The sequence below is a fragment of the Anguilla anguilla genome, chromosome 4 (assembly GCF_013347855.1).
Source record: "Anguilla anguilla isolate fAngAng1 chromosome 4, fAngAng1.pri, whole genome shotgun sequence".
NCBI classification, from domain to species: Eukaryota; Metazoa; Chordata; class Actinopteri; order Anguilliformes; family Anguillidae; genus Anguilla; species Anguilla anguilla.
The window spans coordinates 65,356,044-65,379,653 of NC_049204.1; the positions used below are offsets into that span (position 1 = coordinate 65,356,044).

At 48.9% G+C, this 23,610-nt stretch overlaps 1 protein-coding gene across 1 annotated transcript; it reads right to left on the reverse strand.

Moving 5' to 3' along the window:
• Nucleotides 1–6,660: 6,660 nt before the first annotated feature.
• On the reverse strand, nt 6,661–17,166 carry mylk4b (myosin light chain kinase family, member 4b). The gene is made up of 14 exons (XM_035413174.1): nt 16,375–17,166; nt 13,077–13,170; nt 12,463–12,955; nt 12,031–12,260; nt 11,331–11,436; nt 10,484–10,577; nt 9,831–9,940; nt 9,273–9,414; nt 8,597–8,667; nt 8,115–8,243; nt 7,727–7,879; nt 7,497–7,575; nt 7,280–7,328; nt 6,661–6,994 (listed from the first exon to the last, which is right to left on the reverse strand). Exons 1-13 carry the CDS (start codon nt 17,161–17,163, stop codon nt 7,284–7,286), a joined length of 2,535 nt encoding a protein of 844 aa, XP_035269065.1. The 5' UTR covers nt 17,164–17,166; the 3' UTR covers nt 6,661–6,994; nt 7,280–7,283.
• Nucleotides 17,167–23,610: the final 6,444 nt, after the last annotated feature.

A 23,610-nucleotide genomic window follows, 5' to 3' on the forward strand; every position in this document is an offset into this window, starting at 1 on the left:
CCCCCCCCCCCCCCCCCCCGGTAAATCAGCGAGGATTAAAGGTTCAGGTGTGCTCAGCGGCGAGGGGCAGGTAGGGCAGGGGGGAGAGCGGGGGCTGGGGTAGTTCTGTGGGGGGAATTCTGGAATTCTGTCTCCAGGAGGCTGATGTTCAGCTGATGAGGTCACAGAGGGGTCACAGGTCACATGGGTTCTGTGGACCCACCCATCTCCGTCTCTCCTGGGGGAGGACGGCGGAGGCTCATGAAGCATGTCGATGTTAAGCTGCTGATCTGGTCACAGTGGGAAAGGGTTGGGTGTGGAGCCATGCTAATCATACACTGAACAGGTTTTTATGAACAGGACCAGGTCATCTGGACCTTGGTCAGGAAATTGGCACCAATTTATATCTCTCATGGATAGTTCTTAATAGTTGTCATGGAGGTAGGCTATAACCCAGACCTCTTGATATTGTAAAAACAAATATATAATTAACTATATTAACCCTTTAAAGTGTGAGATTCCAAATGTGCAGTTGTTATGTTCTAAAATGAACATTAATGCTGATGTGACAGTTACTGCTATTACTAACCTTGGAGTTCCAGAACACCAACTTAAAATTTTGGGAAAACATTCCAAAAAAATGTTTTACTTTTCACAGGGTCATATTATTATGCTTCTGTCTCTTGTAGCAGTTGTTATAAGTTGCATGCTCATGTTTACTTTCATATGGTTCTGTGGGTGATTCGGCTGAATGTGCACGGACAGAGGGAATTCTGGGAGCTGGAGGCGTAACGGAAGCGCTCTCCTTCTGGAGCAGCCCTTTCTGTCTGTTTTAATGAAATCTGACTCGTGGTGCGACTTTGCGGATTTATAAACAAAGCTTGCGATGTTCATTAAAAATGTATTTACATTCTGAGAGGTGGCAGATTAACGTTCGGTCGCTGTAAGGTGAACTCCATTTAGTAAAAGAGAGAACAACAAACAAGAAAAATTTCACGGGCAGTGCCACTGTTGTGTTTTTCCTGCCCAGTTCAAATTCCGAGAATGGGAAAATGGATTAAGATAAGGACTCCAATTTCTCCCAAATAGGGAATAACTGGACAGTGGATTTTATGGGATTAAGGAGCGACTATGGCATGAGGTCAGCCAGGTTGGTAGAACCGACGCCCCCACCCACCCCCCCCCCCCCCAGCCACCTCCCTGAATCCCCCACCACCACCCTGACTAACCTCTCGATGAACGCTGAACCAGAACACCGAACGATTTTGTGTTCTCTCTCCTTCAGCCCCTTCCCCTGACCTCAGCAAAACAGGGTTTTTCATCCACAGCGCTGCACTTAAAAAAAATCCACCAATTCCAAATCCTGCTTTATTTTCTCAGGTGAGTGAACTGTACTGTGAGTACACTGGTTTCCCTGTCGCGTTTAATTAGGGTTCTGGAATATTGCGCTTCAGTCTGCGGGAGAAGGAAGCGAAAAAACTGCATCGCCTCCGATGCTGACCGCTGTGAATTTTTACACAGAGAGTTTCAGCGAGAGAGAGAGAGAGAGAGAGAGAGAGAGAGAAGCCTGAAATGTGGCCTCTACCCTAATTCACAGGGTAAAGATACAAAAAATAATATGAAATATAACCCGACATTCTTCCAGAAGATGGTGAAGAACAGTTTATTTCACACTAACTGGCAAATTTCACACCTTTTTAAGTTAACTGCCGAAATGCTCCTAACCAAAAGACCACCCTAATTCCCAAAGCATTTTAATGGACAATTCAAAACAACTGTGGTTAAAAAAAAAAAGCTCAAACTCTGATTGGATAGAGACATTACTGACACCACACTTTGTTTTCAAATAGTCCCCATTGCACCTTCCAATCCCTTATTGTGAAATCAACCAGGACTATTCCAACATCCAGTTAAATCAACGGATAGGCCATCTACCATGCGCGTTCATGCATTTCCATCTGAGGCACTTAGCAGATGCATTTGCCCAGATTAAACATCTTTGCTTACATCCGTTTTTAGATGCGATCTATTTACACAGCTGGACACTTACTGAAGCTGTTCAGACAGAGTACCTTTGCTCAAGGGCACACTGGCTGTGCCCCACCTGGGAGTCAAACCCGCAAGCTCACAGTTCCCAGCCAAGTTTCCTAACCGTTTTGCCACACTGACCCCCCCCCCTCCTCCCCCCTCACCCCCCCCCCCCCCCCCCCCCCCCCCCCCCCCCCCCCCCCAAGCCAAACTGCGCGAGTAATGCCGTTGTATTGCCCCCTCCCTCAGTGATAAAACCTGATCACTTATCATGATTCCAGTTCTAGTCAGAATGATGCGAGCTACCAATCCCCCGCTGAGTAGCCACGTAAAACAATTATGCGGAATCCCAAAATCAACAAACCAGGATGAACAAGAATTTATCCAAAGAATAGCCAAACAAGGTTGTTATGAGAAAAGGACAGTTGGGACATGTCACAAATACACATTTAAAATTGAAACAGTTATCATATATCGTAATTTTAAATACAGAGCACATAATCGGAGCTTTAATATCAAATTCATTATGTTTTTCAATGATTCCTTTTAAATGTGTTTACACTGCATCGTACAAAAAAGGTTAAATGTTGCTTCTTACAAGCCTGCCATCTGGTGGACACTGTCAGAGATGCAGCCTATGGGTAAAAACAGGTCAGTGTTGTATTCTGCTGAGAAATGCCAGAATACATTAGCACTGGTACGAAACATTTTTTTAAACCGAATGCCTTGAATATAGTACCTGTGTACTATAGCATTTACTGTATGAAAAAGTGTCCAAACCGCCATAAGAATCATTTTAAAACTTTTAAAAAGTACACAATACCGGGGTTATACGGTCTTTTTTTGCTGCAACTTTTCCTTGCAATTGTTTGCACAATGAAAACATCAGTAAGTAGGCCATAAACAGGGGTGAAAACGGTGTATGTGACAAAAAGTACATTTTTAAGAACACGCAACAGCAATGCGGAACACAAACGCACGTTCCTGACTGCAGTACTGTCTTCTACTCAGGGTAACCGCAGCGCGCTTTCTCCGAAAAAATTCACAAGGTTGTTAATGTAGCGGTTACATGGCATGTATTGCAATTAACTTAAGCCACATGTATGTTTTTTTTTAATACTAGCCTACGTTTTTATGCGATACTTGTACGTGTGAGAAAAAGGACATGGGGTTAGAACAGTCAAATGAAATCGTCATCATTTATGAAACACCGTATGTTCATAACCGTAAAAGGGTTTAGAATGCGTGTGTTAGGGACAGCTGGAAGCCCATGAACGCACACTACTCAAAACTAAACGCCACGTGAGCGTTTGTAACAAACTTTAACGGCATTCCATAGCGCTCGTGTTTATTGAGCTTGTCCAATGATCAATAAAGTCCATATTTTTGTATCACCGTTCCAGTTCCAGTGAGGATACTTCACTAATGAACGAGAATGCCACATTTTGGGAATGAGTAGGCGATAATGCTGAAAATCCTGAAGAGGTGGTGGTTTTGGAGAAAGGTCGTGGACTAACGGTTTTTCTCATTTACATATATTTAAAGTAGCCTATTTAAAAAATAAAAATAAAACTCTCAGTCCATTGCATGTTATAACATCGTTTTATTATTGTCATTGTTCAAAATATTCATTCAAGATTAATATTTTAGAACAAACTCCAATCGGAAAAAAGAAGACAATTTGAAAATTAAATATAAATATAATCTAAAGTCAAACAACTTAAAAACAAAGCTTATCAATTAAAGTGATAAGGCGAACGTTATTTATGAAAGAAAATTATGTTTATATATGTATTTAAAAAACAAACAAAAAAAACTCCTTTAGTCAACGAACAATTGCATAGATTACGGAGAAGAGTATGACAAAAACACACATTCTCAACATGAATCATTCCATTTTAATTTCTTTTGTAGCCGACAACTGAAAGAAAACCAATGAAATATGCCTTTTCAATGCACCCTTCGTATAACACATAGGCCAAAGGCCTTGCGTTTCAAGTATCATTCAGTTACTAGAACATTCATTAATAAATTCATACATTTAAATAGGTAGTGTTCAGTTGATGAGTAAGCCTTCATGGAAGGTAAAATGGCAAGCCTAATTTGCAGAAACGTGTAATTACGCACACACTAACCCCACGTGACGCGCTGAAAAAGACATAGCACATATAGCTGTCAGATAGCGCGTTTCTCACAGCCGGACATGAGATAAGCTCAACACAAATGCAAACAGTTAAATAAACGTAAGTTGCCGACGACGGGAAGAACACGGGTGAATAAATAAATCCATTTTAATGGATGGCGACGGCACTTGGACATTGCTGTCCGCTGTTAAATATCTGCTCGGAGGTATAGTGTTTATCGCGTCGCGATTGCCACGCGTCTCTGTGGCCCGCCAAACAGGGGCGCAATTATAATTCCCAAGAATTCGAGAGTTAACTTCGAAAATTGCCCTCGAGAACCTTTACGTCCCTAAAAAAAAAAAAAAAAAATACCAACGTATTAATAACGCGTAGTGTTACACAACAGGAGGTCGGGTAACGGGCTTATTAAATTAGGCTACTGTCCGCCGTAAAAACCAGAGTCACAGCTGTTTACGGTATGTCCCTGCGTTTCAGATGGCGCATACTAGAAGTAACCGTCATTATCTATGCACGTTCTCTCCTTCCTTTCGCTGCTACGGAGCACAGTCAAGTGTAAATGTACACACCAGATTTAAGGTAGATTCGCATATGTAGGTTAAAGAGTATATAATCTATATTGTTCAATCTGGTGCAAAGTCCGCAGTAGGAACAATACAGTACTTTTTTGTTTTTGTTTTACAGATATATTGAAACTAAACTGAATACAAACTGATGAAAAAAAACAAACATTATGGAGTGCAGTAGGGGGACATTCTGGGTTTTACACTGTCCTGGTTTTTTCTCTAAATGTGTTATTGGTGAGATGTTATATGTGAGACGTGGTCTGGTGCATCCATGTAACAACACAGGCACCTAATGACAATTCTGTGAACATGTTTTTTCCCCACTTGAAGCCTCTTCTAAAAAAGAAACTGAAATCTCATTCAGGATTTTTCCAGGTATTTTGGGGAGTGTAATACTTAGTGATCAAGATAATTAATTTCTGTCTTTATTTTAATCGTTTTTTTATTTTTTATTTTTTTGCCAATTACACTGTGGCAGCAGTGTTTTAGGAACTGAGCCGCTAATGGTTGCAGGCTTAGCTTCCTCGTGGGGCACTGCTTTTGTACCTTCAAGCAGAGCACTGCATGTTTCCGCAAAATATCCAACTATTTGAATTAGTGTTTTGTATTAAAAATTTAAATAAACAAAAAAGGCTATGCACCTTGCATAGGATAAAGGTGTAAAGCTACACTAATATAAACTGCAGTAAAATGCACAAAACTGCACAAAATGAAATGTTGTTGTTAAACAAACAAATGCCACCAGCTGTAGCCAGGTAAACTTAAAATAAAGTTCTCCAACTATAGACATTTACCAAAAAAATAAATAATGCAAGTAAAAACATAAACATGAAAAGGAGCCAAGCACAGGCCTTCTGGCATTTTCAATGAGCAACAAATAAGACAAGATAACTAAGGCTGTTTAAATTCCAGTCAAATTATGGATAGTTTATAGAAATTCATATAATTTCAATTCAATTTTGTATTACCATCACAAAATTAATTAAAAAGGAAGAAAATGTTTTTTGTAAGACTTAAAATGTTATAATATTAAGTAGAAACAAATACAAAACTATTCATATATTGACAGGCTGAAATGGATTTCAGGCCTATAATATATATCATTAAAAAATTCAAATGGTGGCTGTTTTTCGCAAAGAGTGCTATTCTCATAGCATTGTGATCCTTCAGACATGATAAAGTGCGCATTGAAGCTTATTATATCTGATTACACCCAATCACTTCACAAAACAAAAATAACACGAGAATATAGTCGTTTCAGGAGTATCTCTTGAGAGCTCATAAAAATAAATTATCTGTGATAACTTTCTTTTCAAAGATAATGATGTAGAATAAATATTTTTTAAATTCTGTCAATTTAATGTTCTCAAGTTTTTTTTTTTTTTTTTTCTTTAATCAGCAGAAGATGAATGCTTAAATCTAAGGGTGCGAAAGAGGAGTGACTTGAGAACAGCCATGAAGAGCAGATAAACTACAAGCATGAATCAGAAATACTACAGAATTGTGCGGACACCCTACTTACCAACACCGGATGCTGGTTGTTGGGGTTTTTTTTGACAGTACACTGTATCCAAGGCTATATTAAATCCACTGAACCTTCACCTAAGCGCCCCCAGAGGGCGCTCTAGGTCATCGTAAATCAAAGCGGTGACCCTGTGACTGGCACGCGGAATAAACAATAACGGATATAACGGCTCAGACGGTCTACTTAGGCCAGTGAGAGCGAGTGAAATATCAAATGTAAAAACCTAACGGTTTTCCTACAGAGCACACCCCAATAACAAAATGCACACAAAAGCTAAAGGTTAATGATACTGATAACACTATTCACTCAGTTAGCATGATAGGATCTCCTCAAATTCAAACTAGCTTTAAAAATGCCTTCATATGTTTCTGTCTGATGTGCCAAAATGTAGTATATATATATATATATATATATATATATATATATATATATATATATATGATTATTTTTTAAGAATGGGATGTAGTAAATTTATGCATTGTGTGTGGTGAGAGTGACAGGTGAAACAGGGGTTGTACTATGTTGGATAAAGGTGGAAACATTTCATGTTTTTGCTGATTGATATTCCCTCCCTTGGACATGCACTGACTCAAGCACACACACCCACAAACACACACACACACACAGAAAGAGCAGTGAGCCCAGTGATTATGCAGGGACAGCAGCATTGGTCCGGTTTGGCCACAGCCTGTGTCATCACAAAGCACCTTCGTTCAGATGCCCTCTGAAAGAGCTGTTGAGTTTGGCGCCCCCTTCTGGAAGAAAAAGGCAACACAGAGTAAACTTGAGAAACCCCACGGTATTGAATGCATTTAATTTAACCAAAATGCCCTCATAAGACATCAGTATGTTCCCATGAATTTTCATGTAAATTACCTTAAAGTACGCTGTTATGGTTTTAAAAAAGTAAAATTAATTTTAACATTGTTTTTGTGGGGGGGGGGGGGATATTAATTGAGTATTAAAAATTAACCGACAGATAAAACAGATTAAAGATCAGTGTTCAGGGCCTCCCTCCCCTGCGTGGGCCCAGTGCCTACCTGCCTAGCTCTCAGGAGGGGGGGCGTGTGTAGAGTGGCACTTGTTTCCCTGAAAGAGACGGAGAGAGAGAGACGTCTAAGTGAGGGTGGGGTGGGGGAGCAGGTCACTGAGAGAATAGAGAGAGCTGCGTCCGGGCCGGGCCGGTTTGGTTCAGTTAGGTTCAGTTCAGTTCGGTCTGGTTTGGTCCGGTCCGGTTCGGTTCAGTAAACACGGTACCTTCTGGTGAAGCCGGTAGTGAAGCCTGCGGTCGGACAGCCAGGGGTGTTTCAGTGACTCTGTGGCGCTCATCCTCCAACTGTGGGATTACACACACACACACACACACACACACACACACATTATCTACATGGAGTTGTCATCAGCTGGAGTTAGTGGAGCTGCGTCAGTCTCCCCGTCCGTTTCGAACGCTGTCGCTGTCCCAGCGAGGCGCGGGGTCGCTGCTTCACCTCTTGCTCTTGACCAGGAGCCTGGTGATGAAGTCCTTTGCCTCCTCTGAGATGTCGGCGAACTCCTCCTCCTCGAAGCTCCACTGGCAGGCCAGGATGCTGTTCAGGGTCTCGTTGTCATCCTCACCGAGGAAGGGCGACAGGCCGCTGAGCCTGAGGGGGGGCGGAGCGAGTGAGACGGGGGTGGGGGGGTGTGTGTGTGTGTGTGTTGTGTGTGTGCGAGTGTGTGTGTGTGTGTGTGTGTGTGCGTGTGTGTGTGTGTGTGTGTGTGTATGTGCTCTGTGTGTGTGTGTGCGAGTGTGTGCGTGTGTGTGTGTGCTCTGTGTGTGTGTGTGTGTGTGTGTGTGTGTGTGAGTGTGTGTGTGTGTGTGTGTGCTCTGTCACTCACAGCATGTAGGTAATGACTCCCAGGCTCCACATGTCTGTGGGGAATGAGACGAATTCGTAGTTGATGACCTCCGGAGCCAAGAACTCGGGCGTGCCGAAATTCACCCTCAGCTTCTCCCTGGGCTTGTACCTGCGGTGGGCGGGGGGGGGGGGGGCACAGGTGGGCAAGGGGGGGCTCAGAGTGACCGTACAGCACTGAGCCCACTGCCGAAAGCACCAAATCAGATTGTTTACATTAAGCATGGCCCAGTCGCAACTCCCACTTTGAACACTTGCTCAGAGCTAAACAACATCTATAAATAGCCCGGCTCCATCTCACAACCCCGGTTTATCTCGTCTCGGGGGCGGTCAGCGTCCGGGAGTTTCGCCTCGGCGTGAACATGCCGCGGGGCTAATCCGCGCTCTCTCCCTCCCCAGGGGAGCGGAGACGGGCCCCTGAGCGAGCTTTCGTCCCGAGGCGCGGCGCGGCGCAGGTCCCCTCACCTCCGGGCCAGGCCGAAGTCGATGATCTTGATCTTGTTCGTCGACCTGCTCACGCACAAGATGTTCTCCGGCTGCAGGGTGAGAGGGCGAGGGAGAGAAACGCGAGCGGTTAGCGAGGCGAGACCCAAACCGCGTAGCCTCCAGCGCTCAGCGCTCATCCAGGACACTCTGAGCGCAGCGGCTCGTCCTGATTACAGCTAACGCTCCAGACAGATCTCCTCTGGAGAGCTCAAGGAACCTATCCTTGTTTATCCCATGTGCAATTCTGTCCACCAGGGGTCAGCACTCACAGAGCAGAGAAATAAAGCCCCAAGAGCAGCAGAAGGCTTGAAAATATATCAAATAACAGGTTGTAAAACCCCTCAAAGACACAGAAATACAAAATGAAAAGAGCAAGACGCTTATGATTAGTGTCCTAAGTGGCTTTATTCGGCCACAATAAAAAATGTTTCAACTACACTACTGTTTGTAAAGGGTCAGTGCTGGTATGAAAATTAAAGCAGAGAGAGCGAAAGAGAGAGAGAGAGGCATTCGAAGACAGAGCAAATGATCAGCGGAGTGAGAAATAAATAAGTGAGAGACAGAGATGTAGAGAAGGGAGAGAAGCAAAAGGAGAGAGCCAGAGAGAGAGAGAGATGGATGAGAGAGAAAGGGACAGAGGAAGTGTGTGCCGCACCTTCAGGTCCAGGTGCAGGATGTACATCTGGTGCATGTACTGCAGACCCTCGGTGATCTGCCGGATGAAGAGGACGGTGTCCAGCTCGGTGAGGTTGTAGTTCTCGTCAATGATCCTGTCGAAGAGCTCGCCTCCGTCCACACTGCAGCCACAGAGAGGAGACAGCCGCGCTAGCGACGTTCCCATGCTAACAACGTTCCCACGCTAACGACGTTCTCACGCTAGCGACGTTCCCATGCTAACGGCGTTCCCACGCTAGCGACGTTCCCATGCTAACGGTGTTCCCATGCTAGCGACGTTCCCACGCTAGCGACGTTCCCATGCTAACGGTGTTCCCATGCTAACAGCGTTCCCACGCTAACGACGTTCCCATGCTAACGGCGTTCCCGATTTGGAACACACCTGGGCCAGGTGCCCCTTCACCTGTCCCAGGTGGGCCCAAGTTCCACGGATGGACACGCCTCTTAGCTTTCCCTTGCATTCAGACCCCAAACAGCCCCCCCCCCCCCCCCCCCCCCCCCCCCCCCCATCACAGACGAGGCGAGCGAACACACTCACTACTCCATGACCAGGATGATGTCATGTCGGGACTCGTAGGCGGCGTACAGCTGGATCAGGTTGGCGTGGTCCAGCTGGTTCATGACCTGGATCTCGTTCCTCACCACCTCCTGGAGGAGGGGCCAGAGAGAGGGGCGTGTCACTGGGGCGGAAGGAGAGCCCGTCCCACGCGGGTGTGATTTGTGCGCGTAGCACGCCTGGGGCGTGATTATTTACTGATGCTGATGTTGTCTAAACACATTGGGTTTCTGCTGCAGAGCAGGGCTGCCCAAGTCCTCTTCCGGTAGGTTTTCACTCCAACCCTAACCAAGCACACCTCAGTCAACAGCTAGAGATCTACCGTCCTGTAGGTTTTCACTGCAACCCTAACCAAGCACACCTCAGTCAACAGCTAGGCCGTGTCCAAAACAGCTTACTCGCCGACTAGAAGTTGAGTACACCGGATGAGAAAGTTGTTAAGTAGATCTCGTAGAGCTGCTAATTGGCAGAATCAGGTTGTGCCAAATTAGGGTTGAAATGAAAGCCTACAGGACAGCAGATCTCCAGGAACAGGGTTGGGCAGGCCTGCCGCAGAGGGACGGTTTGAGCTATGAACGAGCCGTGGCCGTCGCACACAGGCCTCCATCTTAGCCGCGTACGCAGCGGATACGCACCTTCTCCTTCTGACTCCGGGCCTTGATGATCTTGGCAGCTAGGGTAAGCCCCGATGAATTTTCAACACATTTATGAACTTGGCCGAAACGACCTCTGCGGGGGGGAAAAAAAAAAATATATACAGAATTAAATATTAATCGGATCTGCTTATCAAAAAGCAAACTCCATCGAAAAGGGAAAACAAACTCTGACTAAGCGTACTCCGTCTTTTTGGGCTTTTCAACAATAAACTGCAGACTTATTTTCTAATAGGAATTCAGCGCCCTTTAATTGCATGTTGCATGCCAGCGTATTCTGCTTTGTTGCATAATAAGCAGCTGGTTCCCATTTAATCCCCCCGACTTATCCCCGCTACGAGCGTTCTCCAGTCGACAGTGTGCTGGTCGAGCGGCCCTGAGCCGGGGGGAATTATCAGAGGTCATGGGTATGGGTTTCATAAATTATGCCCCTGCCGTTCCGTGGAGCTCAAAGCGTTGGGTTGCGTCAGGGTTGCGTGCAGACGGGCAAGCGCATAATTACCCTGCGCCACTTTGGGAGGGGGGCAGAAGTGATTAAAATACGCCAAACCGGCCCCTGGATTCCTCTGATTTTATTAAAGAGGAGCCGGGCCCGGATTAGCGCCGTTTGATTGGTTCTGGGGGGTCCGGTGTCACATGACGCGAGGGGCAGGCATATAAATAAACAGGGGATCTGACTTGGGAGTTATGAACCAAGGGGTGGGGGTGGGGAGGGGGGGGTGGGTTGAGGTTGGAGGTTTTAGTCATGTCCCCGTCTCTCTGTGCCCCCCCCCCCATGTTCTACCCCCGTGAACTCTGCCCGACTGGACTCTCAGTACCACTCACTCACCCCCCCAGGATCTCCTCGCGGTTGATGGTGTAGAAATTTGAGATGGTGTGCGGTTTGGCCGCGACTATCCGGTGCTCAAAGGGGGCTAGAGGAGGAGGACTGCAGTCTGGAGGAGGGAGGGAAGGAGGGAGAGAGAGAGAGGGAGAGAGGGAGGGGAGAGGGAGAGAGAGAGACAGAGAGAGAGAGAGGGAGAAGGAGAGTGAGAGAGAGAGAGAGAGAGAGAGAGGAGGGAGGAAGGGAGAGAGGGAGGGAGGGAAGGAGGGAGGGAGGGGGAGAGAGAGAGGAGAGGGAGAGAGAGAGAGAGAGAGAGAGGAGGGAGGGTAGAGAGGTAGAGGGAGAAATAGATGAGTCTTGGTTTACCAGTCAGCATGCAGATCGTATGGCCAAAAACCAAAACATCACATGACCTGTGAATGCAAGCTGACAGGCGTAAATGTACAGCAGTGGGGTTGTACAACACTTATTATTATTATTATTATGATTATGATTATTATTATTAGTAGTATGAAACCCTTTCACCAACATACATAAAACACACCCCAAACCCAGGTCCTCCCAATCATTAAATCAGCCAATCAGTTAAGTTCCTTAACAATTATGTTTTATAACCTTACGCCTGTCAGGTCATAGTTAAACACAACACGAGCTCTCCGCTCAGAGCGCTCATTCGCAAAATGACCCCGCCCAAAACGATCCTCACCAATGACATACTCTTCGGCTGGCGGCTCGCTGACCTCCTCCTCCTCCTCCTCCTGCTTCTTCTCCGGCACAGGCTCCTCCTCTCCACCCTCGGGCTGGGTGGCGCTCTCACCCTCCTCTTCCTCGGCCCCCCCTTCCTCCACCCGGCTCTTCTTCAAGTCGTCCTTCAGCAGGTCCTCCTCGGTCACTCTCCGCTTGCTGCTGGCCGCGCCCACCTCCGGGTCCTCACAGCTGGAGGAAACGAAACTGGAAATGAAATAAAATGTGTGTGTGCGTAGTTGTGTGTGTGTGTGTGCTGTCTGGGTGCTGTGTGTACGTGTATTTGTGGTGTGCGGGTGTGTGTGCAGGTGTGTGTGTGTATGTGTGTGTGTGTGTGTGTGTGTCTGTATATTTGTGGGTGTGTGTGTGTGTGTGTGTGTGTGTGTGTATGTACCTCTCTTGGACACTGGGGCTGATTTCACTCGACATGTCCTCAGGGGCTGGGGGGACTTCCTCTGTCTCAGTCACCTCTGAATCTGCGGGGATCTCCTCTGCCTCCTTCTGCCCCTCCTCCTCCTCCTCCTCCTCCTCCTTCTCTTCTGCCTCCTCTGCCCCAGGGACTTCATCGTCCTTCAGCTGATCTCCATCTTCTGTCTGCTCCTCAGGCTCGCTGAAGACCTGCGCCTCCTCTTCCTCCTGGGCCTCCGCCTCCTCCTCTTCCTCCTCCTCCTCGCTGTCCTCCGGCTCGGCCACGGGCGCGCGCGGCGTGCCCAGGATGAAGGCCAGCCGGTCGGCGGCGGCGGCGACCTCCGTCTGCTCTCCCGCCGTGGCGACGGTGCCCCCCTGTGGCTCGGGGGTGTCCCGGCGGCCCGAGCGCTCCGCATTCTGCTGGTTGAGCTTCTGCACTTCCTCCAGCAGCAGGGCCTGCTTCCTCAGGGAGACGGTGTCTGAGCGGGCCCAAAAAGAACAGAGCGCTCAGCGGAACTCTCAGCGCTGTGCCAAACTGCACTGAGAGGCCGAGGGAACGTTCCGGAGAGCGTCCGGGTCCCACCTGGGTCACCTGCTTACCTGCATCTGGCGGCTTCTTCTTCTTCTGGGACTTGAGTCCCTTGAAGGCCGAGCGAGCCTTCTCCTTCACGTCCTTCCCCTTCTGCTCTCTGAGCTGGAGAAAGAGAAAGAGAAAGAGAGAGAGAGAGAGAGAGGCACAGAACAGCCAATCAGCAAGAGCCGCCAAGCTCGGGCCCCAAGGACGCCGCCAACACCGAAGACCGCCCGCCAAAACGCCGACTGACGGTCCGCCAACATCGGCTAACGTTACAGCGTCATCGCCGTCTTACGATGCGTTCTGAACCGCTGCCACCGAGCGCAGTCGCGCTCTTGGAAGGTTTGCCGTGTCCGGATGCGGGTCAGTGGAACTGAATGAGTGAGTAAAAATAATAATAATAATAATACACACAGCACTACACAACAAACCCGGGGGAAATAAATGTTTAAAAATACTTCAGCCCTTCACCAATATACACCAGCACACCGGACACCAGTGTGTGTGCATGTGTGTGTGTGGGGGTGTGTGTGTCTGTGTGAAGTGAACAGGGTTTGGCCACACACAATAAGGACACACAAAAAACAAAAACAAATCTTGATGTGCTTGTGATATAACAGGACTGTACATAAATAGCACACTGGACTTCTGGTCCTTGGTAACTCTCAGTCCTATTCTGGTGAAGACAGAAGAGCAGAAGAACACAGACTCCAGAGTCTCGCAGTCAGAGAGCTTTTCGGGGGGGGGGGGGGGGGGGAGGGTCACAGGGGTATTTTCAGCAGGGGGGTCCAGGCAGGCCATTGTTGAGGAGGCAGGACTCTCACACCTCACTGGAGAGCGACCACAGGCCACCGGAAATCCCGTTATCACGACCTTACTTTAGCGCTCCGCAGAGCCGCTCCTCCTCTCCATCTCCGTCCCAAAATTACCGCCCCTGGGATTACCAGGCGTCCTTCGTCTCCGACCCCCAAACCTAGTGACCCGCCCTAGGCGACCAGGCGTCTCCTTTTGTACCTTTCCCCAAATTAGAGACCCAGCGTAGAGACTCCGGATTTCGGTTTTGGACATTATCGGGTGACCAGGCGTCCCCTTTTGTCCCTGTATTACAGCCTCAGCTCCTATACCAATGCCCTGGGGCAACAGAAGCGTCTTCTGTTGCTATGCCAACATTGGCAGTCTTACCCTGGTGACCAGTTGTCATCTCCAACATTAGCACACCAGAAGACCAATTGTAATTTTCAACACTTAATACGTCCAGTGACCAGGCGTCTTTTTGTCTCTTTCCCTAAAATAACAGCTCGGGAGAGGCTCAAAATACATTCATATTACAGGTCAACAGCTCCAGTCTCTGGGCTGGCATGTCGCTTCAATAAGATCCTGACGGTTACAACATTGTTAACCGAAGAGCACTCTGCCTAGAATGGTGCACCATTTTGAAGTTGCTATATAAATAATGGAGACCACAGGTGCTAGTCCCACTGTCTGGCATTCTCTGTATACCATTATATTATTCCCTTACTGCGCCCACTACATAGATAGTCCTGTACTGCACTCCCCGATGACATTGTTTATGAATCAGCTCCACAACAACAATACAGAATCTTTGATTGTGTTTCATCATAGTTCAATATGCTGTATTATAACAGCAGATACCGCTGCACAGAAGTTTGCCATAACAAGAAACCTACAAGCCAGGCCAGACTGCACAGAAAGCACTCCACGGCCCAGGCTGCCTGTGATTGGTGCACAGAAAACAATCCACGGCCCAGGCTGCCTGTGATTGGTGCACAGAAAACAATCCACGGCCCAGGCTGCCTGTGATTGGTGCACAGAAAACAATCCATGGCCCAGGCTGCCTGTGATTGGTGCACAGAAAACAATCCACGGCCCAGGCTGCCTGTGATGGGTGCACAGAAAGCAATTCACGGCAACACTGAACCTGAGAACCTTTGCAGTACCTCTTCAGTGAGTAACATGACACTGTCATAATGTCACTGCTATAAGTGTCACTGCTGTAGAATCACTGCTATAGTATCACTACTATATTGTAACTACTATAGTGTCACTGCTATAGAAACTGCTATAGCCACTGGGCAGGGGTCTGCTATTGTTGTCTCCAGGGGACTTGCTGGGTTTGATATTCATTACACTTAGTTAAGGCAATTCCATGTGTTTAGAATCTTATATTAATGCATCTGAGTTATGCATCATTACCCCCAAACTGCCCCACCCCACCCCACCCCAATACAAAATGTTAATAAAGACTCACAGTCCATGTATACAATTCAAGAATCCCAAATAAATAAATAAATAAATACATAAATAACAAGTATTTAAGATAAAATACAACAGACTTTTCAATTTCAAATTGAAAGAGAATAAAATGATCAGTGTAACATCAACTCTTGGTAGAGTACATTTTACTCTGGTAGGGTAAATGTAATCCCTGGTGGATTCACACAGACTCTGTGTGAGTTAAAGCGACACTGAACACTTCACAGCGCGTGCGCTGCCTGAACCTTCGTAGGGCAGTAGTCGCATGCAGCTCACGGCTCACGCCAGCGAAGGCCGCTGACGTGTGATAGTTTACGCGTGTGACAGACTGAGCGCTGGCCCGTCCAGCGCGGGTCAGCAGAGCATGATCAGGCCTAAGAGAAGGGCGTCCAAATCAAACGCCAATAAAAAAAAAAAAGGGGGTCAGGGAAGCCCCTGAGCCAGGCAATCACGGGACAGCGAGGTTTGGCTGTTACTACGGAAACCCCCAGGTGCACCCCCCCCACCCTGCGCTAACCCCCCACCTCCCAACCGGCCTGCACCAGGCCTCCTCCCCCAACCCTCCCCATTTAGCATGTCGCGCCCTCCCTGCCCCAAATAGAAACTTCAACGCCCCTGACGGGAGTCTTCACACCCGCACCTCTCGCTCCAGTTTGGATTTTTAAATTTAATCCCGTTGCGAAATGCACGGGAATGCTAACACTGAGAGCTCTGCACATCGCGTTATTACATCAACGCCACCAGCGAAGTGCAGGGAAGCTGCTGAACACACTACGTTTCTGACTCCGTGGAGCGACACACACAGAATGCGAATCTCTTCTGAACAGAGAGGAGTAAACTCTCTCATGACAGGACTGCACTGCTCGAATCGAACCGCTGGTCGGCCAGTTTTAGAATTATTTCAGACCGGAACATCGTCACGCAGACAGATGTATTTCTGTTTCACCCTATATCAAAACATTGCAAATGCAAACACGAACACCCCCCACTCCCCACCTCCAAATAAATAAAAATCCACTGATCCTGAGCAGTCAAAGCTCAGGGACTCACCAAGTCGATGAGTGACTTCCTCTTGTGCGCTTTTCTGCCCTTGTCGTCGAACATGGCGGGTTTCTCCTGCGCAATGGGTTCGACAGGTTTGTCCTTAATGCTTGATATGGTTGGTATCTCTTTGGCAGCAGGTTTGGCAGGTTTCTCCTTGGCCGTGAGTTTGGCAGGTTTCTCCTTGGCCGTGAGTTTGGCAGGTTTCTCCTTAGCCGTGAGTTTGGCAGGTTTCTCCTTGGCCGCGGGTTTGGCAGGTTTCTCCTTGGCCGTGAGTTTGGCAGGTTTCTCCTTAGCCGTGAGTTTGGCAGGTTTCTCCTTGGCCGTGAGTTTGGCCGGTTTCTCTTTGGCAGAAGGTTTGGCAGGTTTCTCCTTGGCCGTGAGTTTGGCCGGTTTCTCTTTGGCAGCAGGTTTGGCAGGTTTCTCCTTGGCCGCGGGTTTGGCGGGTTTCTCCGCCTTGCGGGCGGCGGGCGGCCTGTTGAAGACCAGCTCCATGAGCCGGGAGCTCTTGACCGTCTCCCCGATGAAGCCGATGACCTGCTGGATGCCCACCACCAGCCTCTCCACGCCCTCCAGCTTGCTGCTCTGCTGCTCGGACCGCTGGTTCACCGCGGACATGATGGCGCTCATCTCCCGGCACAACCCGGTCACATCGCCGCCGCCGCCGCCATCCCCGTCCCGGCCCCCCCTGAGGGCCTCCACGTCCTGGGACATGTCCTGCAGCCGGCCCAGGACCGTCTCCTGGACACTCATCAGCCGGTCCATCTTCTCGCTCAGGGACTCCATCCCCGTCTCCATGGCGCTGGAGCCGTCGCGGGCGGCGGCAGCAGTGGCCGGCGGCTTCCCGGGGTCGGCGGGCTGCTTGGCGGGAGCGTGCTTCTGCTGCAGCGTCCTCGAGTCGTAGACCTTGGCGAGCTTGCTCACCAGCGAGGAGCTCATCCCACCGGGGGCAGGAGAACTGGAGCACTCAGATACTCAACGGGACGTTCGAAGTCAGCAAAATGCTCGGTAAAATCCTGGACAAAATTTGGTTGCTGGGTGAAGGAAAATCAACATGAGTCCTTTCTTCTTCTTCTTCTTGTTCAAAATAAAAAATAGCAGCCAGAATTATTCCCCTGCACGGCTCATCTCCCAGCAAGGGGACACCAATCCACCAACAATGACGAAAATAGCGTGAAATATACCGCAAACTGTGCAACAAAAACAAAAAAAAGTCCAAATTCACAAAGTGAAGAAATTGAAGCGGTTGAAGAAAAATGTAATAAACGAAAAGAATCCGATGCTTTATTTCTCATGGAGAACTTGTCCTGGTTGAAATTGTAAAAGCAGAAAAGGACGGGTGAGTGTTGACAGAGCGAGGCCAGTGCGCCCGGCTGCTCCCGCTGTCCTTCGTTCAGAGTGACAGAGCCCAGAGGCGAAGCTTTAAGAGCTGAGCCTGCCCCGCCATCCCCAACGCCACTCAGCGCTCTCTCTACGTCAGCAGATCGGCCCCCGCCACCCGAGCCCCCGCAGGAATTCGGCTCCCTCCCGGACGGGACGCCTGACACCCGAGAAGCTTCAAAGGGCCCCCGCCTCCCGGGCCGATCAGCGGGGGTGTCACAACGCCGGGGGGATGGCCTCGGGGCGACGCGGCCTTTTCCAAAATACCCTCTTCAGCCGCAGAGCAGGCTCCGGCGGCGGGCGCCATTTCAGCTTCATCATCGCCGTTATCGTTTGAAAACGGGGGCGGGCCTTCGCTGGGCGCCGACCGAAATGTTACCGCCCCGAAACGTTAGCGCTTCGAAATGTTAGCACTCCGAAACGTTTGTGCTTCTCAAACGTTAGTGCTTCTCAAACGTTAGCGCTTCTCAAATGTTAGCGCTCCGAAACGTTAGCGCTCTGAAACGTTAGTGCTCCGAAACGTTAGCGCTTCTCAAATGTTAGCGCTCCGAAACGTTAGCGCTCCGAAACGTTAGTGCTCCGAAACGTTAGCGCTTCGAAACATTAGCGCTTCTCAAATGTTAGCGCTTCTGAAACGTTAGCGCTCCAAAACGTTAGCGCTTCTCAAACGTTAGTGCTCCGAAACGTTAGCGCTTCGAAACATTAGCGCTTCTCAAATGTTAGCGCTTCTGAAACGTTAGCGCTCCAAAACGTTAGCGCTTCTCAAACGTTAGCGCTTCTCAAATGTTAGCGCTTCTCAAATGTTAGCGCTCCGAAACGTTAGCGCTCCGAAACGTTAGCGCTCTGAAACGTTAGTGCTCCGAAACGTTAGCGCTTCTCAAATGTTAGCGCTCCGAAACGTTAGCGCTCTGAAACGTTAGTGCTCCGAAACGTTAGCGCTTCGAAACATTAGCGCTTCTCAAATGTTAGCGCTTCTGAAACGTTAGCGCTCCAAAACGTTAGCGCTTCTCAAACGTTAGCGCTCCGAAACGTTAGCGCTTCGAAACATTAGCGCTTCTCAAATGTTAGCGCTTCTGAAACGTTAGCGCTCCGAAACGTTAGTGCTTCTCAAACGTTAGCGCTTCTCTCTTTGTTTATTGGGTCAAAAACGCGGCCTGTGACAGTGTCTTCTGTTTCGGTTTAGTTACGATCCTCTCCAGGCACCTCACTTTGGTACCTTTGGTACAAAGGTACTTTGACTTGCTCTAAAATCAATGATCAATGAATCAAATAAAAACTTAGTTCAGTACTGTTTTTCCATTATATCAAACTACTGAAAGAGTATGGCTTTTGAGTTAAAAACACACTGATATCAGCACTGATAAAATAAACTTTTCAGCTTTCAAAACCAGCTTTTCAGAAATGGCCCCTTAGCTTTTCCTGGGGCCCCTATGTGTACCACAGGATGCCACTGTAACTGGTGTCCTCTTTTTATATATTATGAAAGTCTTTTTCCGCTGACACCAAAGGTTTCATTAGAGGAAGAGTGACAAGGAGGTGGATGGGGTGGGGGGTGGGGGTATTTGGGACGGGGATAGGGGTCGATGTCAGAGGGAGGGGTTGTTGACAAGTGAAGGGTCCTGCAAACTGTGCAGAGACAAAAAATAACTCCACCCTCAAAGATGTCCTAGAAAGAGAGAGAGAGAGAGAGAGAGCACGTTTTTTTTTTCTTGCCCGTCCCACAACCAAGGTGGCAGGAGAAAGATTTCAACAGCACCTCCCCACATGCCTCCTCCAAGGAAATGTGCCTTTCTGTCCCAACCACCACACTCCCCCCCCCGCGCCCCCGCCCCCCCGACCCCCAAAAACCAGGCGATCGCGTTGTCACCGTGCGTTCAGGTTTCAGCCAATCAGGCCTTCCGCACCTCCTGCGAGGAGCAAACCCCCAGCAACAGGCTCTTATTTTGGATCGACATTCGCACAATGTGACGGGACGAGGAGGCAGGTGGCAGTGCGGGGACAGTAACAAATGAGGGGGGGTCGGGGGCGGAAGGAGGGGTGCTAATGCACCTGTCCCGCGGGAGGTAACGAATGGACGGACACTGACCGCGACACTGGGAGGTTAAGCTGTGCTGCTGCAGCTCGATTCGGGGGCAGGGCTGCCTCAGGATCACCTTTCACAGGACAGGCAAAAAGCAGGCAGTGTGCGCACACAGACACACACACGCACGCACGCACGCACACAGAAACACACACACACACGCAAGCACGCACACACATGCATGCACACACACACACACACGTATGCACGCACGCAAGCGCACACACACACACAGACACACACACGCACGCACGCACGCGCACACAGAAACACACACACACACATGCACGCACGCACGCACACACACACACGTATGCACACACACACACATGCACACACACACACACACACACGCACGCACGCACGCACGTATGCACACACGCACACATTCCCTCACACACACACACACACACACACACACGCATACGCACACCTCACAGGAATCTAGTGATCTTCACTGAACTTCCTCCACAAACCACTCCAATCTCAAGTGCCTACTCAAGACGAGCAGGCAGAGCAGATTAAAGCTACAGGGCAAGAGCTCAGATTTCAGGGTGTACCAGCACTAAGTGTTCTCTCACAAATAAATGTCAGATTTACTCAGGAAAGTACAAACTGTGCAACTATTCTTACCACATCAAGAAAAAGAATGTGTATTTTCCTAACTGTCCAGCTGGAAGGTAACCGCTGTATGATGAAGTATGTGGGAAAGCCCTCTATGCAGAAATGTACCAGGAAATGACAAGCAGAAAACCGAAGCTGGGGTGGGCTGGTTGTGATGTACCAGGAAGTGACCTCACATCAACGCTGCACTTCCTGTCAGGAGAAGTCCTAATCATTCACACACACGACAAGAGGTAAAATCGACCCCTAGCACCCCGACTCCCAGACAAATGTTTTCAGGGCCACACCGGAGATGGGGGGGGGGGGTGGGGGACTTTATGCACAGGGTGCGCTTGATTGTACATATGCGTCACTTTTAATGCGTTTGAATTAAAACTGTTAGCTGATACTCTCGGCATCAACATGGGATATTTCCGGCGGTATCTCAACCTCCGGCAAGTTTGGAGTCGTCGCTGTAACCGGGCGGCCCGTTGAGAGGGCGCAGGTCGGCCGAAAGGACGCAGTAGTAGTATTTTTGGGGCGTCGGTCTACGCGCTACTGTAATGGACGACTACAGTGAAAAACGGCAGCAGCCTGGTCTCCTACGCACCGATGACTTCAGCGCTTTATTAAACCGCACAGTTACGCACACCGCCGCCTCTCGGGTTGCACTCAGGAGCGCAAACACTACCCGTTTGAAATTCTCTCGCGATTTGCAATCCAGGAGAAGCTCGCCGCTCGTGCCGAACCATAAAGGCCGTGCGCAGGACTTTTCTCCGTACAGCGATAGCTGCCGTGAAACAGCACACCCACCGACACCGCGCGGTGGTCATGGAAACAATGCCGGCGTGACCTCACCGTCCTTCTCCGGTCTCGTTTATCTGGACTGAGCGACACGGCTGCCCTCCCTTTCCCGGACCACAACGCACGCCTGACGTCGCGATCGCCAGGCTGGCGATGATATCGGGTGAACGACGGCACGATGTGGCGTGCGGCCTTCCGTAGGGTTACAAGCGAATACTTCAGACACTGATCAACGTGCCCGATGTGGCTCCTCCAGGGAAGTAGAGGTGGCGCTCGTTTAAAAAAAAAAAAAATGTTTTTCATTTATTTCTGTCACTTGTCAAAATGGCTGAAAGTGATTTACTGATAAGAGTGAGGTCTGGTTCTGTTTCCCTGTTTGGAAACAGCCGACAGCCGGTCCCAACCCAGGCCCGGCCGTGAAGTTCGCACGGAAACACAGTCAAATTCCTGTTTCCAAGGGGTGATGCAGCAGGAACACTGGCAGCTGTACCGCCCCCCCCCCCCACCCCCGACCCCCCCCAGCCCCTGGCCCCTGGACAGCCAGCAGACAGCATTCCTCTCCTGATGTGTGCGGAGGACCACCTGCACCACCTTCCTATGCTCAGCCATGGACTCGCACACTGGCTGCTGGTGGAGGGAGCGACCAGCTCTCTCTCTCTCTCTCTCTCCCTCTCTCTTTTCCTTCACTACTCCTTCTTTTCTTCTGTGCGTCTCTCCCTCTTTCTCTTTCCTGCTCTTTCCCCGTCCGTTTTCTTTCTCCCCATCTCTCACTCTTTACCTCTTTCTTTCTGTCACTACCCCTTCTTCTTCCTGTCCATCTTTTCTCTCTCTTGTTCCCTTTCTTTCTTCCTCTTACATCCATTTTTTTTTCTCTTTCACCTCACCCCTCTTCTTTTCATCTCTCTCTCTCTCTCTCTCTCTCTCTCCCCCCTCCTTCTTCTCCTCCCCTTATTTCCCTCCCTCTATACCTTGGATGCTAGTGCAGGTCAGGACGCGCCAGCGCGCAGTAGCACCAGTCCACCAGCAGAGGGGGGTATTGGGAAGTCTCCAGGCTCCAGCATCTAGGGTTGGTTTCTTCTTCTGCCAGATGGTCATCGCGTGTCCTGACCTGAGTCACACACCTGGCCAGGCACGCGGTGTGGGCGCGGGTAGAGTCACGCCTACGCCAGGGTGGCGCGCCTCTTCGCAGAACGGCAACTCGGCATCGGGAGGAGGGGCCAGCCTGGAGGTTAGCCTCCTCTGAGAAGCAGGTCAGGTCATCGGGGGGGGGGGGCTATATTTAGGCTCTTCTCAGAAGCGCGGCATGATGGGACGTCAGACACACCCCCCAAGCATGGGGAGAAGAGCCTGGGGTTGCTGTTAGAGCACCATTCCATAAAAAATACATTTTAAGATTTTAATGATCATTTGTATACCAAGAGCAGACTAGCCCCCGAACATATTTATGAGCAACTTACACGCTATTGGCCAAAACGGGTCAACAGATCGTCAGATCTTTGTGTCGCATTACAAACAAAGACTGAATTACCAAGACCTCACAGTGAGCCTTTTTGCTTTTTAATGGAACTGTCTGTCATGTGATAATGATAGTGTAATAAGGTTGAACAATTTATGAAGTACTTCAGATAACAGCTTCTTGAAGTCACATGATGAAAACCAGTACAGTCATTTCTCCACAGGAGGTCAGCAAAGAGCTACAAATTGAAACCTTTCTGTTGATATGGAAAAAGAAAATCTTGCATTCTGCGTATCTTAATACCTTGTGGCTACCTTCTTGCTATTCACAGCGAGATCATATAAAAAGATGTACAAGAGAAAAAATACAACTGATGACAAATGTGCAGTAGTGCACAGACATCATGATTTAAGACGCACACAGGGACAGCAATAACCAAACACACGCATGAACGCACACACACGCACACGTACACACACACACACACACACAGGCACACACATACACACGCACACACGCACACACACACGCACACACACAGTACATATGGCCCACAGTTTAAATTCAAGATTACGACATTTCAACACCCCACCCCACCCCACCCGCACCTCCCACCGATCTTCTCCTCCACCTGTTTATTCCAGGTCTTCATCCCATGACAGACAGGGGTCAGTAGCGTCTCCCAGAAGGCCAGGTGTAAACCTGACTCCCTGCCCCATGCTAAACTCACTAATTACCCATGATCCACTTCTCCTGTAAATATCTTACATAAAGATATATAGCAAATAAACATCTCGAAAGAATTTAAAAAAAAACATGCATTTAAGTCTGGATGTTTGTTTCCACTTAATTGCTATTTTATTTCTTCCTAGGTGGCTGTATCACATGGTCTCTGCACAACCCAAAAAAGCTCCTTGATCAA

What these genes read in the sequence shown, in the direction of transcription:
- mylk4b (XM_035413174.1), bottom strand. Translation starts at nt 17,163, where the DNA reads ATGGAGACGGGGATGGAGTCCCTGAGCGAGAAGATGGACCGGCTGATG. An exon ending in GGAGTCATTACCTACATGCT is followed by an intron (nt 7,880 to 8,114) that starts GTGAGTGACAGA and finishes GCCCCCCCTCAG; the next exon opens with GCTCAGCGGCCTGTCGCCCT. An exon ending in ACTACCGGCTTCACCAGAAG is followed by an intron (nt 7,329 to 7,496) that starts GTACCGTGTTTA and finishes CGTCTCTTTCAG; the next exon opens with GGAAACAAGTGCCACTCTAC.